Consider the following 18,718-nt stretch of genomic DNA (forward strand, 5'->3'; position numbering starts at 1 on the left):
TGACTGCTATTGTCATATGTCCAGTTAGACAGGAAAGTTAATGCTATGCCGGTGCCTCTTAACACTATTTTTCACAAAGCAGGTTATGATTCAGTGGTAAAAATCAATGTTATCTGATGCCACAAATAGGCATTTATGTGAATTTATATGAGCAGGAAAGAACAGAAAACTAAGAACCTCACGTTAGTGTAATAGTTTTGTGACATTTTTGCTTCAGTTATATATAGGACATTATGTATATGGATACTGGATTAGAATGTAAAAAAGTATTTCTGTGGGTCTCTGCAGGAAAAAAAAAATTGGGGAAATGCTGCCTAGAGCTTCTGAAAGGCCATGTGTGCCTTCATGGTAAATTTTTCTACTTGGCTATCGTTAGATGGCCAATAGTCTAGATTTAAAACCTAATGAACTACTGAAATGCTTTATTTATATTTTGCACATTACTTTTTTTTTTTTTTTTAGTGCTTTATTTTAAATTTTCTTGCCCAGCATAGGGTAATTTTAATACTCCATCTGAAATGGTCTGGATGTAACCAAGGACTCCAACTATGGTATTTCTTCTTGAAAAGCTTTTATTCTTCCAATGAGTTATTTTAAATATAAAATCACTTTCTTGATACCATCTACATACCACTTATCCTTGTATTTCTAATTGACTAGAAACCGGAGATCACAGTAACCAATACCAAAGCCCTTCAAACAGCACTTACTACTTGTGTGAACTCACAAAAATATTTATTTCAAATCGGTTTTCTCATTTTAATAATATTAAATAGCATAAATAGCATGCCTTCTACCCAGCATTTGAAGCAAGATTTCCACAATGTTGACTGTACCTTAAAATGTAAGATAAATTTTCTAATATCATGAAATATGAAAAGATTCACACAGAAGGAGCCAAATGTTTCAAAGCAAAACATGATAATAAATAAGCTATACTCACTTTCTGAGATGGAGACTTTAAAATTTCAGGAACAAAGTCTAGTTAGCTAGATTCCATCTCTTCCACATTTTATTCACAAGGACTAAATACAAAAAGGAAAAAATATATATATACCTTCACTGTCCTTGAATTTCTTGATTGCCACAATTTCATGTGTTTCCTGCAACGGAAAAAAGAGGCAGAAAGTCATTTCCCAGTGTTTTTAAAACTGGGAATCCCAATTGTCTGGGGGTATATTTGGGGACAGAACAGCAAGAAACCAGAAAGTAAACCAATAGATCGTCTTCTTTACCAGCCCCTCATTTTCTGGTTCCAAAATTCTCTTTCTTACCACCCTACAGACATTGTCAGAAAAGGAAAAAAAATAAGGGGGAGAGAGAAGGGGACCAAGAGCAGAGATGGTGATAGACCATGGATAAACCAGAAGTGTCGATGTCCTGAGGCTACACAAAAATGTCAGGATGACTGACAATATAATATACCATCATCGGTACTTCCTTCTGAAACTCAGGGACACATTTTAATTGGACTTCTATAGCAGAGAAAAGGCTTCTACAATACTCGGTAGTTGATGGTAGCAGAATTCCCCTTGAAACAAAGTCTCCTCCCTTCACTTAACTTTTCCTAACAAACTATCTAGTTCACCAGTTCTCCCCTATTGATGGTCATTTCAAACCCAAAGAGAGACAAACATCTGCCGCCAAATACCAATCACTACCTCCCCTCCCGCCCTTATTTCGGTCTCCTGAACAGAAGTAGTTTGTGAGCAGAACCCTACTTTAAACTGAAACATTTCAAAAAAATATAAGGGCTGGAAAAGGAAATGGAAATGCTCAGAACTAAGCACCATGAGGTTAAATAACTCATGTCTAATTCTGGTCTATAAAAGGAATAAAAAAAGCTTTTGGCAAAATAATATATAGATTCTTCAAAGCCAACATGTTATATAGAAAGGTCTTCTGAATGACTCAGGTCTGCTTTTTTGTACTCTAAGTGGGTATACTTTCAGATCTGTAGGAGCAAATCTTTTAATAAAAGGGTGTCCCCACATCAAAACAAAGGCTTTAAAAATGCACAAAATAGCAGGCAATAACAAGGTATAAATCATTAACTTATTAAAAATAAACACTTTCCTTTAGTTGTTTATAAAAGCAAAGGGGGATCATGAAAGCGGGGTGCGGGGATGACCGTTTAAATTCTTATGCTCGGGGCGCCTGTGTGGCTCAGTTGGTTAAGCGACTGCCTTCAGCTCAGGTCATGATCCTGGAGTCCCGGGATCGAGTCCCGCATCGGGCTCCCTGCTTGGCAAGGAGCCTGCTTCTCCCTCTGACCCTACCCCCTCTCATGTACTCTCTCTCTCTCATTCTTGCTCTCTCAAATAAATAAATCTTTAAAAAATAAATAAATAAATAAATAAATTCTTATGCTCAAGACAAACCCTGAGTCATAACTAGGTCTGTGAAATCAAACCCTTTCTGTTTCTCATCTGCCCTATGAAATAAGAAAATACCAGCTATCATCTTTGTTATAGGGGAAAAAATTCATCTGAAAGTGCTATAGGCTACTGAGGAAAAAGGTTCTTAAGAGTATTACATTTTTGTTGTTAATGGAGGATTGATAGAATTGTAGAGTACAGACAGCTTCTGGGACACAATTTATTTGTACTCAGCCTTCCGGGTACTTTCTGATACTGGAAGTGTTTCATTATTGGGAAGAAATAACTGCAAATTCAAAGTGATGTGGGGGATGATCAGCTAGAATAATATTAGTACAGGTAGTAGCAGGTAACTCTGCGAGGTATGCTACTCCCTCTTAACACAGTGATAACCATTTTCTTACACTGCTCCTTTTCAAAAGGCTCTAGCCAGCAAACTACAAATGGCATGAGAGAAAGAACAAACACTATCAGGAAACGGCTCCAGACACAAAGAGGCAGCATGATATGCACCCAGGAATGGAGTAAAACTGCTCACATTTCGGGGCACCTGGGTGGCCCAGTTGGTTAAGGGTCTGCTTTCAGCTCAGGTCATGATCCCAGGATCCTGGTATCCTGCCCCGTGTAGAGCCCCCTGTCAAGCCCCATATCGGGTTCCCTGCTCAGCGAGGAATCTGCTTCTCCCTCTACCCCTCCCCTGCTCTCTCTCTAATAAATAAAAATAAAATCTTAAAAAAAAAAAAAAAAACTGCTCACATTTCAGCTGAGAGATCTTCCAAGTCATGCTTCATCCTATATTGCACTCTAAATGGAGTCCCAAGATATCTTTTTTATTTAAATTTAATTAATTAACATATAATGTATTATTGGTTTCAGAGGTAGAGGTCAGTGATTCATCAGTCTTATATAATACCCAGTACTCATTATTATCACATGCCAAGGCACCTTATTATTGCATCCTAAGTGTTAACTTTGTCTGATTTTATAAAAGGTCTTCCTTAGTTCAAATTCGCCCATGATAGGACTACAAATTTACATTTACAACAAACTTATTTACATCATCTTGAAGAAAGAAACTGATTAATTTCTGGCATCTCATAAATAGAATTCACTGTATAAAACAGTTGCCTGAAAATGGGTCAAATAAAATGTTTATTATTCATCCTTTCACCAATACCATGGAAATCCTGTCTCAACACACACACACTCTCTCTCTCTCTCTCTCTCTCTCTCTCTCTCTCTCATTTACTCAATACAGTTTATATATTTACTTAAAGAATGAAGTGAAACATGAAGTTTTTTACATAAAATCAACTCAATGTTTAGTGGAAACTACATGCATTTAAGAGCAGAAAATGCTGGAAAGAATTTAACATTTCACTTTTATTCAAACTGCTTATAAAAATAATACAAACTCATTACAGAAAACATAAAATATAAAAGGTATAACCATTGCTAGCATTTTGGTTTATTTTTTCCCAGTAAATTTTTCTCAAATTGGAACAGTAATATTATGTACGGTGTTACATGTTTTTATTTCACTTGATATTGTATGAGCTATATTTTAATCTGTCATTAAATAATTTTTAAAACCATTATTTTTTAATGGATTGTTATTTAACTGTGAACATACTTTGACATCTGTGTCTTTATTTCCATAGAGTAAATTCTGCAGGTGATATATCTGGGTCAAACGGTACGAACATTAAAGGCTCCTAATACTGCCAAAATGGATATACAAAATACATCATTTCACAGTTCCCTTCAGCAATATATAAGAACACACACTTTATAACAATAGCCGATAGTAAATACAATCACTGAAAAATGTCTTTAGACATCAGTGAGGTCTGAGAAATTTCATTCTATCGCCTGGTAAGTGAAAAAAAGTCTACTAAGCTTAATATTTTTCTTGATGATTTATGGATGTGAACCTGTTGCCAAATTTTGTTACAAAGATCTTCCCCAGACTGTTGTGCTCATTAAATTATTTAGGGTTTGGTTGTTGTTGAATATAACTTATAATTACATAGTCACATTTATTGATAAATGCCTTTATGTCCACTACTTTTGTGTTCAAAGTCCTTACTTAGCCTGAGTATGGTTAATATTCATCCACATTTATGTCTCAGTATTTTAATGATTTAATTTCTTTCCTTAAACTTGATCCACCTGTCATTTAATATATGACATGGTGAGGGAATCTATATTTAATATAATTCTAAATACTGAATCAATTTTCCCAATACTCTTGGGAATACTCTTTTTTTAAGATTTTATTTTTATTTATTTATTTGACAGAGAGAAGAGACAGCGAGAGAGGGAATACAAGCAGGGGGAGTGGGAGAGGGAGAAGTAACTGGCCTCCCGCGGAGCAGGGAGCCCGATGCGGGGCTCCATCCCAGGACCCTGGGATCACGACCTGAGCCGAAGGCAGACGCTTAACGACTGAGCCACCCAGGTGCTCATAAATAGAATCCTTTACCATGGATTTTTAGTTCTTTGTTGTATCTTAGCATTCTTACATCTATGCTTCAGATTTTCTTTCAGAACTTTCTAGTCTAGTCTACATGATTGATCTGTTGATTCTTATGTCAGAACCAATTTAAATTATTGTGACCTGTTTTATTTATTTTAATTTGAGAGAGGGAACACGCATGAACAGGAGGAGCAGCAGAGGGGGAGGGAAAAGAAGGCAGAAAGAATCTCAAGCAGACTCCATGCTGAGCCCTATGTGGGGCTCGATCCCACAACCCTGAGATCATGACCTGAGCCAAAACCACGAGTTGAACACTTAACTGACTGAGCCACCCAGGTGCCGCTACTGTGACCTGTTTTAAATTAATCTGGGATTACAGACCCTGGTTCTTCTTTTACCATTTTGTATAATTTATTTTTGAGAATAGATTCTGGCTGTTGTATTTAATTTACAATTATACACACATGAGCAGTTATACGTAGTCTATATTTCTTTATATATTTTATTGGCTTCAGTCTTTACCTCTATTCCTTTTCTACTGTGGTTTTCACATTTTTTTGGAGCTTGATTTGCATTAAGTTTTTGCTCAGTGTACATCTTTGAGTGGCTTTCTGAGGAAGTACCCTATTTTCCAAATCATTACATGTGTGCAAGTCCTCACACATGAATGGCAACTTGGCAGGCATAGAATTCTTGGGAAGGCAACCTTATGTTCTCCACCATCTTCAGGATCCCTGTAAAGTTGTATGCACAGCAAAGCCCTGGAAAATGCCATTCACATCATAGACATTGTAGGTTTGTATGTTTATTAAAGCAACTTTCCAGCACATAGGAGTAAAAAGTCTATAACAAAATCCATGTACTTCATTCTTCTCCATACACGTTCTTCTCCAAGAGGAAGAGAATGAAGTCTGAGGCCAATTTGATTTTTGTTCTAACACAGATAACTTTGTTTCTGCCTAGATCCTACTAGGAGTTTTCCTTTTCCTTGGAATAAAAATTTTAAATTACGAGAATATATCTAGAAGGGGGGGGTTGAACTAATATTATCTGGAAATCAATGAAATTAGAAAAGTTTTCTTCTAGCAACCTTAAAGGTTGTTTCTACACCTGTTTTCCTAGTATTTTTCACTAGAAACCTTGTAACTTTTAGGTTGGATCTTTCATAGTTGCTTTGTGTGTTTTATTCACTACTGTGTAAGTGCCTAGAATAGCAGGCACATAGTAGGTTCAATAAATATTTCATGAGTGAATTAATCAAAACTGCTACAATCAATTTTGTTCTTTTACTTCCTCCATTTTAGGTTTCTCTACCATCTTATTTCAGCTGACTTCAACTTCAGCAGTTTTTGCCTTGTTTCAGCTTGTTCTCACTATAGAGGTCACACCTCCTGGCTCTCCTTCAGGAGACTGCATCTGCTTGTTACAAAAAATCATTTTTAGAACTATGTGTTGCTTCTAAATCTTCAGAGCAGTGTCTTATCCTCCCATATCTTTTCATAAGGTACACATCCCTGCCTTTTTTTTTTTTTTTTTAAACTCATCCCTACTAAGATTGGAAGAGATTCACTAGGCCTGGCACCTGAAAGGCTAGTTGGGGTTTTTCAGCCACCTGGGCTTCAAAAGCAGATTGATGTACCTGAGCCCAATGTCAAAACCTGGATTCCCAGCAAATATTCTTCTCATTGGGTTGGCTGGGCTGAGGCTGAATCACCTGTGCAGAGTTGTCAGAATAAGCTGTTTGCTGAACCTACCCTTCCTAGCACATCCTGTTCCCTCTCCTCTACATTCACCACACCTTGCCATGGGGGTCTGTGAATCCTAGGATGCAACTTGCTGCTTCCAATCCTTCTCTGCTTTTTTGCCATACTGTATTTGGGGTGCTTAGTCTCTGAAAAGATCTGGCAATACAGGTGCTGATGTGGGCTAGTTGGGGGAAAGAGAACTCCAGCTCCCTCAGGGTCAAATAAGTTACCACCATGAGATGGCTGCCTGTTTCCCGCTCCAGCGGGCATGGGTCCAACCAAACCTTTTGCTACTCCACTTTGACAGTTTACCCTAGTCTGGTTCAGAAAGTAGAATAAGGAGCATGATGTTCAAGACTGTATTTTTCAATCCATCTCCCTGGACTTCGCCAACAATCTTCAATTTTTAGTTTCTTAATTTACAGAAATTTTATGAGTTTTTGGTTTTTTTAAATCTCTTCATGGGTATTTAAGGGAGAGGTAAGAGATGATACACTAAGTTTTATTACTTGTACTACCACCCTGAGATGCTACACATAATATGGGTGTAGACAAAGAAGAAAAATATATGAAAAACAGCTCCAAAGAACTGTGTTTTAAATTCAATTTATTCACAAAAGCTTGCCATTGCCCCCACAACGTCTGCAACAGAATGTCACCAGCTGTAGTCAGCATGATAGGCATAATTTTCTACTTGTTTCAGTATCTTACTTTGTTTAAACAATGAGTTAGTTAAAAGCTGACATTCTGAACAACAAACTAAGGATGTGATAAAATACATATGTAAACCATTAATGATAATTTCATACCTCACCCTTAATTTTATCTCAAAACTGGAATTATATTACTTTGGAATGCAAAAAGATAGAGGTTCCTGAATTGTGCTATCTCCATGTGTGAACAAGCTATATAAGGCATTTAACATTTACCAAAATAAATTTCCTCAGCTGAAAAAAAAAAATTAGAAAAAGAATGAAAAATAAATTTTATGCATAGTAAAAAATAGAAAAATATCCAGAGGACCTATATTTCTTCCAGTATTGTCAAGATTTTCCACCTCATAAAATTCATGCCTCAATCACTGAACAACCATCCTGGACACAGAGATCTGTAACCAAATCTTACTCCTGCTAGTTAGCGACTGTCTCAACCTCCCTAGTCATCGGTTTATGGCCAGAATCAACTCTTCCTTAAAATGTTGGCAAAGCAAAAAAAAGAGGGGGGGCGGCGGCGCCTGGGTGGCTCAGTCGTTAAGCGTCTGCCTTCGGCTCAGGTCATGACCTCAGGGTCCTGGGATGAAGCCCTCACTGGGCTCCCTGCTCAGCAGGATGCCTGCTTCTCCCTCTCTCACTCCCCTTGCTGTTCCTTCTCTCGCTGTGTCTCTCTCTGTCAAATAAATAAATAAGATCTTTAAAAAAAATAAAAAAATAAAATGTTGGCAAAGCAACTAAATGGTATTAACAATCATAAAATTTACTAAGTTATTTAAAATGCAGTTACATAAATTGAATTATGAATTCTCTAAATTGATCACACACTTTATAAGGAAGTATCAGGAATCATTATTTTAAATGTTTTGCTCTGTAATTTAAAATATCCAACATGCATTATAAAAGAAAACAGAAAAAAATAGTGATTTTAGTTTACTCTACTATTCATGGATTCCCAAGGTTATACTATACAATTCATTCTGTAATTAATTATCCCCTGAGGAAGCCATTCCTTGGGAGAAATTTTTTATTTCTTCATCCAAATAGCAGGAAATATAATTTGACACTAATGTATTTTAAAATATTTCAATCCATGATTTGTATGTAAATATCCCAACTGTCTTTAAGTTCTTTTACAGACTGACATGAGCCTCCTTCAGCAGTAGCAAAACCCTACAACCGTAGGCACTCTTGTTACCAGAGAGACCAGTATGGTACCTGAAAAAGCGAGCTTTATTTTAGATTATTTAAGTACTTTGCACCAGGCCCTGCGCTAAGTGCTTCCGATGTATTATCTCATTTAATCCTCAAATCACTCACTGAAGAGGATCTTACCATCATGCTCATTTTATAGATAAGGATATACTGTGTGGGGGGTTTTTTTGTCTTTTTGTTTTTTGAGTACAGTTGACACACAATGTTACATTAGTTTCAGGTGTATAACATGGTGATTCAACACTGAGTTTTAATGAGGTTCTGTAACTTACCCCAAGATCATATGACTAAGAGGTAATAGAGCTAAGATTTTAAACCCAGGAAGTCTGATTCTGGAGACCATTTCTCATCCATGGTCATGCTATACCACCTTTGCAAGCCATAGATGTAAATTTTGTTGTTAAAAAGGATTAAAGAGGGCACGTACTGAATGGAGCACTGGGTGTTATATGCAAACAATGAATCATGGAATACTAAATCAAAAACTAATGATGTAATGTATGGTGATTAACATAAGATAATAAAAAAAGGGGGGTAAGGATATATTCTGAAACATACTGAAACATATGGGGAGGCATCATTATTTCTCATCTGTTTTTCTCAAAAATATATCTTATCACCAATAAAAATGTTCAAATAGTTTTCTAATGTCTGTTATAAAACTTATATATCTAAAAGTATGTGCAAAAATTTCCTTATTTCCATCTTTATCTTTATTCTCTTACGTCACAGAAACCTTCTAAAATAAAGAAATTATTTTTAACATTATGAGCAAAATTATAAAATTGGAGTAAATTCATACATTCCATGGCAGGTAGATACAATGGAACTAACATGTGTTTGCCAAGTACCATAGAAATACAAGTTATTAACCAGGATACACAATGATGAAAACTAGATTGCTTTCCAAGAAATCTCGTTACTTGTATTATTTATTACCTACAAACTACCATAGTTTGCTAATATTAAAAGTTAGATTAACTACCAAAGTGAAGTATTTCAGACCATATCAGGAAGGAAAAGAATCTATACAAAGAAGGAGAGCATTTCCATCAGTCATCTAAGAACAGTCCATTGGGCCCCTGCTTTATATGAGGATATTTTATATGACATCTGGTGGTATGTAATAATGCATGTCAGTAAATTAAAATTTATGACAATAGTTCAAAAGTACAACAAATGTTATATGATATGCTGCAGGAGTTCAAAACAGATTGATCATGTAAATATACAGAAAAAAATGTCAGATTTAAGTCAATAATACATCGATTTGCTTCTGATCATTCTCTCTTGCTAAAATTAAAGTGTCATAAATATACCTTCATTCATTCCTTCTCTCCCCAGAGGTAATTTCTATCCTGAAACTGTTATATACCACTCCATGCACATATTTATTATTACAAATGGATTTACCCATAAGCAATTTTACTACTCTTTTGAACACTGAAAATCATGTAAGTGGCATGTTACTGTGAGCATCTTTTGCAATAGCTTTTTGTTTTTAAGTACAACATTGTGCTTCTGAGATTTAAACAAAATCTAGTTCAGTGGCACTCAACTGGGGACACTGTGCACCTCCCCCCACCCCAGGGACATCTGGCAATGTCTAGAGATCCTTTTGGTTGTCGCAATGGGGTGGAGTGGAGGCTACTGGCATCTACTAGGTAGAGCCCAGGACTGTTGAACATTCTACATTGCACAGGACAGCCCCCATGACAAAAAATTACCCACCCCCAAATGTCAAAAGTGCTGGCATCGAAAAACTCTGCTCTAGTTTATTCATTTTAACTGTTTTGTGGTGTTCCACTATAAACACTCCCCCTTTAAAGAGAGAGTGACCACTTTTTGAGATCAAATAAAGCTTTTGAAAAGAATAATATACTGTGAAAAGAAATTTTAGGTGAAAATGAGATGATTAAAGACTAATTCTTCACAAATTATTAAAGCCATTAATCATGGCACTAAAATGTCTACACTCATCTCATTTTCATTAAATGATTACTTTTATAACTTTTGTAATATGGCCCCATTTAAACATCCTACAGTGAAATATACCAAAAGATATATATTATTTACTTTTTTGTTAAAAATTCAGTGATGCTTTTCAACTGGTCCAAAAGAATTTGGCAGTCACACAAAGTCTACACCAATAACTAGCAAAACTGCAACAAAGGTTCATGTTATGGGATAGTGTTACAGGAAATACTGGTGTAAATTCTAAACCGTCCATTATTTGTATGCCAAGAGTATTACACTAAAACTCTTACATTTTAAAAAGCATTACAAGGGGGGGGGGCGCCTAGGTGGCTCAGTCGGTTAAGCGGCTGCCTTCAGCTCAGGCCATGATCCCAGGGTCTTGGGATAGAGCCCCGCATCAGGCTCCCTGCTCCACGAGAAGCCTGCTTCGCCCTCTCCCACTCCCCCTGCTTGTGTTCCCTCTCTCGCTGTGTCTCTCTCTGCCAAATAAATAAAATCTTAAAAAAAAAAAAAAAGCATTACAAGGAAAACTCAATCAATTTACTTCATGCTCAGCTTCTAAAAAGAAGATAGTCTCATGAAAATATTAATAGATTATCAAGAACATAGAGCAAGCATGCAGCCAAAAAAGGAAGATGTGGGAAGTGGAATCTTAAGACTCTCATAGAAAACAACCGCCTTCAAGCCAAGTCAGTAATAAAATTTCTATGTAACAAAACCTAGTTTCTCATTTATTTCCATTAAAACATCATATCCCTTCTACGCTCCTCTGAGCTGGATATGCCCTCCAGAAATCTTTACTGAGATGTAAGATGACAGTAAATGAAGTATAAAATATCTAGATAGAATGCCTAACCAACCATTCCCTCTTTTCCCTCTCTGAACCTGGTCCTGTCTCCTGGCCCTGTATCTCAGTAAACAGATAAATATCTAGCTAGATATTTAGGATCACTTTTGACATCTCCCTTATCTGCACCCCCAAACCCATCCAAGTGCTGTTGAATTTTGCCTCCTAAATCTTTTTCAAATCAGTCCACAGTTCTTCTCTACCTGACTCCCATCCTAATTCCAGCCCCTCGCATTCCCACTTGGAATACTACCTAGCCTCCAAACCCTTCTAATAATGTCTGCCACTGGGAAAGCCTGGTGGCTATTTGAAAACAGAAATCTGTTTTCACTCCACCAGTCCCCATAAAACTCCTGCAAAACTCCCTTGCCCTAAACACTATGTCAAAGCCCCTCCACGTGGCCAGCAAGGCCCATCCAGGAACTACTCCAGGAATGCTCTCCAGCCTCCTCTCACTAGGTCTCCCTTGCTTGGTGAGCCCCAGCCATTATCACCAAGACCTCCCCTGCTATAGTTCCTTTTGCTCCTAAAAGTTTTGCCCTCCCCTGCCCCACTCAACCCTAAATTACCCCTCATTCCTTGGCACAAATCATCACTTCCTCAGGGGGGCGTTCCCACAGCCCTGTGACTAATTCTGAAGCCCCATATGTTCTCTTAGCAAACATCTCTTCATAATTATTAAAGTGACACCTTCACATATTTTATGACCACTTGGATAAAGGTCTGACTCCACCACTGGACTCCCAGCATGTGGGTGAAAAATAATGTATGACTGGTTCAAAAGTGAACTATGCAAGAGAGAGGCAGATCCAGTGCAAAAGTCTCACTGTACAGCATCACCAGTTCAAAATTTACATCCTGCTGGCCCAGGTCATGTTTCTTCTTGGATGAAATTTACTAATTCCACTATAGCCTAACGGAGAAACACTTTTTCCTATCATAATTAAAAAAAAAAAAAAAAGACCTTCTTTGGGATATAAGGAATTTTTTTAAAGCCAATAAAACATGAGAACAAAGAATATACATATACACTTTTAAGTTTTTTAAAGAACAGTATATCCCTTGGAGATATAAAGATAGACCTGTCTCCTTCTTTCTTTAAAATGTTTCAAAAAATGGGAAGATAATGAAACATAAGACCCTTCCAAATTTCATCTGGCCCTCTCCAGAAGCCCTTCAGTAGGCAAGTATTTGAATAAGCTCTTAAAATTCTGAAGGAATTATAGTGTCTTGATTAAAAACCTGTTTTGTGGGGTGCCTGGGTGGCTTGGTTGGTTAAACAGCTGCCTTCAGCTCAAGTCATGATCCCAAGATCCTGAGATCGAGCCCAGCATCCTTGGGCTCCCTGCTCAGAGGGGAGTATGCTTCTCCCTCTCCCTCTGCCCCTCCCCCTGCTAATGCTGTCTCTTACTGTCTCTCTCAAATAAATAAAATCTTTTTAAAAAAATAAATAAAAACCTGTTTTGCTATTTGGCTACTCTGGCCTCCTACAGATCATAAAAATGTACTGCAAAACTGATATGCTTTCTTTCTGTTAAAAATTTCTTTTTTAGCATTACTATAAAATGGCTGCAGTTACAAGGTTGCCAATATTTACCAAGTTATATAAGAAGGCTAAATTAAAAAATTAGTATTTATTGATTTATTTCTCCACCTGAAACAATAAAATAAAGATTGTTATCCCTCACCATCACCTCTACTCCATTCTGAGACAAAGCTAGTGAGATATTTCCTCTAGCCTAGAAAAACATAATATGAAAACAGAGATGTCACATAACTACTAATATCTAATATTTGTGTGATATGAAACATTCCCAATGATGGAAATAGTCACAGATCTGAGAACTGGCTAACACGATGGCTATGTTGTTGTTTAGTATCATGGTCGCCAAATCCTTAGTGCAAATGTGCTACAAACATCCAGTAATTTTGTATTAGTGGTGTTCGGGGGAAGTCAAAAAAAAAAGGGGTAAAGCTTGGGCCCATGTGGAACAGAAAGAAGGGAAGAGTCTCTACAGGTGGGATAAAAGACCATGAGTTTTGTGGGAAGAAAAAATCAGAGGGAGAGGCTCTCTTGTAAATATAAGCCACATTGGGTTTTGTTTTGTTTTTTAAGGTTTTATTTATTCGTGGAGAGAGAGAGAAAGAGAAAGTGCCAGAGAGGGGAGGAGGGGCAGAGAGAGAAGCAGACTCCCCACTGAAAAGGGAGCCAGATGCAGGGCTTGATCCCAGAACCCTGAGATCATGACCTGAGCCCAAGGCAGATGCTTAACCAACTGAGCCACCCAGGTGTCGCTATAAGCCACATTCTTAAGGAGGCCACTGGAATTCCTACACTAAAGTCTTCAACTATTTTTATTTGAACATTAAAAATAAATATATCCAGTAATACTGTGAGACTTGGAGCCACAAATATAATAAAAACCATAAAAGTCTAGGAACATTTAGTTGATAAATACAAGCTAACCCACATACCCAGAAAGCCCTTGTAAGTACTTCTAATAGGCCCAGAATGCCTGTTGGTGGATCAATATCAACCTGGACATTGGCTGATGATATCAAAGGATGTAACCATGATAAATTAAGGAAACTAATTCACACAGAACTGTACACTTAAAATGGGTACATCTTATTGTATATAAGAAGGCATATGCTTATATGCAAATTATACCTCAAAAAAGTTGATTTAAAATGAATTATTTAAGCAGCCATCAAAAAAAAATGAAATCTTGCCATTTGCAATGATATGGATGGAACTAGAGGGTATTATGCTAAGCAAAATAAGTCAATCAGAGAAAGACAGTTATCATATGATCTCACTGATACGCAGAATTTAAGAAACAAGGCAGAGGATCATTGGGGAAGAGAGGAAAAAATGAAACAAGATGAAACCAGAGAGGGAGACAAACCATAAGAGAGACTCTTAATCTCAGGAAACAAACTGAGGGTTGCTGGAGGGGGGGTGGGGGGGGATGGGGTGGCTGGGTGATGGACATGGGGAAGGGTATGTGTTGTGGTGAGTTCTGGGTGTTGTGTAAGACTGATGAATCACAGACCTGTACCACTGAAACAAATAATACATTATATGTATATAATATAATGTCAATAAAACATGTTAATTTAAAAATTAAAAAAATACTACAAAAAATAATAAAAAATAAAATGACTTAAAAATAATTCACCTCATAGTTATAGACCAATATAAACTTGCTACCCTGTTAATATAATTAATAAAAAGTTCAAAAAATAAATGCAGTTAAGATGGAAAATCAGGCACCCAAAGAACAATTTTCACTAACTTCTATGGCAGAGCAAATAGCAATTCTTTTCAACAGAGAGACTTCCAAACCAGTTTAGCTCCGTATTTATAGATCATACAAAATTTGGGATATACCTGATTTTTATATAACCCTTTCAGGCATTATATACAGATGCTCTTAAATCACTTTGTCTACAACCACACTCAGACCGTGATTATATCCACAAATGAAAGGAAATTTCAAAGAGTACATGGCAATGATGCCTGTCAGAGAGCATTTCAGTTTAGTAATATTAACCATCATGTCCTACTTTAGTTATTGTGCAATTGTGTTAGAGTTTTATTTCATTTTGCCCTTATCTTACAACAATAAGCAATGAAAAAATGAAAACTTCACCTCTAGTGGTCAATTGAGAAGATAGTATTAATTAGGCATGCCAAATGCAGGCAATCTATATCCTCAATCAGATAATCATTGACTTAAGCTGTGTTCTATAGTGAACGAAGAGTACAAAATTTACATTTAACATTGCAAATACATCCTCAAAGACTAAATCTAAGATGTGCCAAGAAAATGTAGCTTTTTAATTTTCTATAACTTAACCTTTCTTTCCAAGCTGTGACCTTGATTTAATTTGCATTCTATAGTAACTGTCTTTTCTGGTTTATAGTCTCTTTCAAGAAAATGCTCAGTTTCCCCCTCAGATTTTCTCCCTGTTTCTACCAAGATGGCAGATGGATGTATGGATGTGGGTTGGGGTTACAGAACTTCATTGTGGTAAGGGAAAGGCTTTCAGTTAAATACAGGCCCTTGTACTGTCCCCTGGGATTCTGGTCTCCAAGACAAGGTTCCTTATAGGCCTGGACCCCAGAGCACTGGCCCAATGCTGCTGTTGGACCCCATGGGGACTGTGGACTCAGGTATGTGCTCTTGGCTTATAGCCCAGGTGTCTGGCCCCTTCTCATCTTTAATTGGTGAAGACATCCAACTCCTCAATCTCATTTATACCCACGACCTGGCTATCAACCATAGTGTTATCGGCTTGCCCCTCAACATAGCATCCCCACTGATAGGTTCACTGGCTCTCAACCCAGCCACCTAGAGTGTGCAGTAACTTTGAGATTCCTTAGAAGCCAATCACAAGCTGAAGAGAGACCCAGGAATCTTCTCTCCACCTAACCACAGCATGCCACATTTTACTCTGCTGTTGCTGCTTCCACTGTGATGAGGCAACTTTGCAAGGCAGTTCCCTCAGTTCCAAAAGGGGAATGGGGCATAAGCTTCCTTCACTTTTAGCTTTATTTACCCTCAACCTATGGTCTCCCTAAATCCAGAGTTTCAGTTCCCTGAGGTAATGGGGGGTGGGGGGAGGGACTGTCAAGACTTGCCTGCCTTAATTCAGCCTGTTCTGCTCACACTCCTTTGGCACCTTCCATCTCTCTTTTAAGTCTCACAGTAATTTCCCCTACAAAGAGGCATTCACCCTACTCTCTTACCTGGAACCAAGATAGAAGAAAAAGAAGAAAAAAATCAGTTTACTGACCCAAGATACATCACCAGGTATTCCATAAATATTACCCCTGTTAAATATATAAAGATTCAGGTACAATGACAGGGGAAAAGAAAAAAAACGTTTATAACTAAAATGCACTGATGATCAACATAAAAATATATGGTCCAAATGAAGACAAAATCTACTGTCCTGTTTTACTAGTGATAGACCGCTTGCTACAGGTTTCTTTACCGAAGGAAGGAATGACTGTGCCTATTTCTCAGGGCCAATTTTTTCCAGGAAATTGTGTAGATACCAATGAAGTCAGCATACTTAAGTTTTGCAGACATTGGTGGGTAAACAATGTACAGAATGCTAACAATAGCAGAGCTAATATAGAGGCAAGTTGCTCACTGCTTTCTGGGAGCGCTAACAACAACCAGACCCATGAGTATATACTCACACCTTCTGCTCAAGTTAGAAACATTACTACTAAAGTGATTATAAAATCACTGCTTAAGAATGTCTGATTCCATTTTGCTTTTATTCATCAATAAGCTGATAAATCGTACACGCATATATAAAATGTAAAATCTGTAATTCTTGATTTTTGGCCCTACTTTCACTTTTTTTAAAGATTTTATTTATTTATTTGACAGAGCAAGAGCACAAGCAGGGGGAGTGGGAGGGGGAGAAGCAGACTCCCCGCCGAGCAGAGAGCCCGACTTGGGGCTCGATCCCAGGACCCCGGGATCATGACCTCAGCCAAAATCAGCCGTTTAACCGACTGAGCCTCCCAGGCGCCCCTGGGCCTACTTTTAAATTTACCTATAAAAGAAGGAAAATCAGAGTACTGAAAACTGGTGAAGAAAGTCAAAACACTATGTTTTCTTCCAACTCATGAGAAATATGCCTGGGATTTAGGACAGAAACATGCTTAAGGAAACTCCAAAGTTCAAAAGCAACAGAAATTATGTTCCATATAACATGTTTAGGCTAAGGGCATAAGGTCCTCCAGCTTACTACGATGTTGCCAAAATGTGAAAGACTGATAGGGAGAGTGAAACAAACTCAGAAGCTCTCTGTTCAAACAACTGAACTGGATTACCTCTAGGGAAGTCATGATCATACATTCTGATAGATATGCTCACACATATGCAAACAAAAATGGTACAACTAAAATCTGAAACAAGTTCCAAGTCACCACTTTTTGCCGTAACCATATCCACGTAGAAAACTGAAAATTAGGGCGCCTGGGTGGTTCAGTTAGTTAAGCGACTGCCTTCGGCTCGGGTCATGATCCTGGAGTCCCGGGATCGAGTCCCACATCGGGCTCCCTGCTCCGCGGGGAGTCTGCTTCTCCTTTTGACCCTCCCCCCTCTCATGTTCTCTCTATCTCATTCTCTCTCTCAAATAAATAAATAAATCTTAAAAAAAAAAAAAGAAAACTGAAAGTTACATTCAACATAGGTAGCAACAGTTTTTCTTTTCTTAAAAACTTATTTTCAAAGTAGTTTAGTTAAAACTTATTTTATCTTTTATGCATTGTGGAGAAAACTAGAGAATGTCAGATTCACTTTCTCTTACCATAGAAAGAGATGAGTATCAAACATAAAACAACAGCCTAAATATTCTTGAAAGAGTAAGTCTGGTTAGCCTTTATATCCAAGTACCCAGCACTTTATCTTACATATGATAGCTATGTAACAAAAATGTCCACAGAAATGAACTGTACCATCTTGTACAGGCATGGAACTGTTTACCACCATCATAAAGGAAGCTGAATGACTTCAAACACGCCACCTTGAGAGCTAAAGCAAAAGAGAAGGAGAGGACAAAAATCCCAGAAGTGGCCATGCCTTTGAAACAATTGTGGAATAGAAGTCTCAAGCAGTTCATTGTTTTGAGAGAATGAGTCAAGAAACACTGTATAACCTGAACAAAATTCTTGTGTGGCTGGTTATTTGATGTCAAGAACATCACTGAGGCATTCTAGTTGAAATCCTCTTGTAGGAATATTCTCCAAAGACCTCAGTGAGGTCATCAGTTTGCACATAATAGATATTTCAAACATACTCTTTCAATCACAGGATTGAGGAAAAGAAAGATGTATTACATACCATGCAGCCTGGCAGCTTTACAAGGCTTCCAATATAAGGTTTTAACTCCATGCTTCATCTCCTAACTTCCAAAAAACAAAAAACAAAAAAACCCAAAACAACAACAACAAAAACCCTGTTCCTGTCACACCTAATTATTTGCAGTTTCTCAAGTGAACCTTCACATATACTTGCTTACACTCTGCCTCCAGCATTCATCCTTTCTTCATTCATTCATTTATTCAAACGACAAACAGTTTTCAAGCTCCTACCCGGTGACAGGTACTGTGCTAAACAAAACAGAATTTAAATCTAATGGCATGGATAATATTAATATAATGACTTGTGAATCACATCCTTCTAGTTATTCTACTAGCAATTCAAATAGAGTATTTATTTGGGTGAGGGAGTACCCATGGAGGTGACTTGTTTTTAGCTGGTACTTAAATCACAAGAAACCAACCCTGCTACTTCAAGTTAATTCTTTTTTTTCCTTTAAAACCCTCCTTTGGGAAG

The 18,718-nt window shown here is 37.4% G+C and overlaps 1 protein-coding gene across 2 annotated transcripts in view; it reads right to left on the bottom strand.

Moving 5' to 3' along the window:
* Window positions 1-18,718, bottom strand: part of CDKL5 (cyclin dependent kinase like 5) — a 144,010-nt gene that overhangs the window by 82,550 nt on the left and 42,742 nt on the right. For both annotated transcript variants that reach the window (XM_073902026.1, XM_025857662.2), the window contains exon 3: window positions 1,058-1,103. In XM_073902026.1, the coding sequence (XP_073758127.1) occupies window positions 1,058-1,103 (46 nt within the window). The remainder of the gene's footprint in view (window positions 1-1,057; window positions 1,104-18,718) is intronic.

Source organism: Callorhinus ursinus, unplaced genomic scaffold (assembly GCF_003265705.2).
Source record: "Callorhinus ursinus isolate GAN/ISIS: 27379988/994484 unplaced genomic scaffold, GSC_fseal_2.0 scaffold16, whole genome shotgun sequence".
Classification (NCBI taxonomy): Eukaryota; Metazoa; Chordata; class Mammalia; order Carnivora; family Otariidae; genus Callorhinus; species Callorhinus ursinus.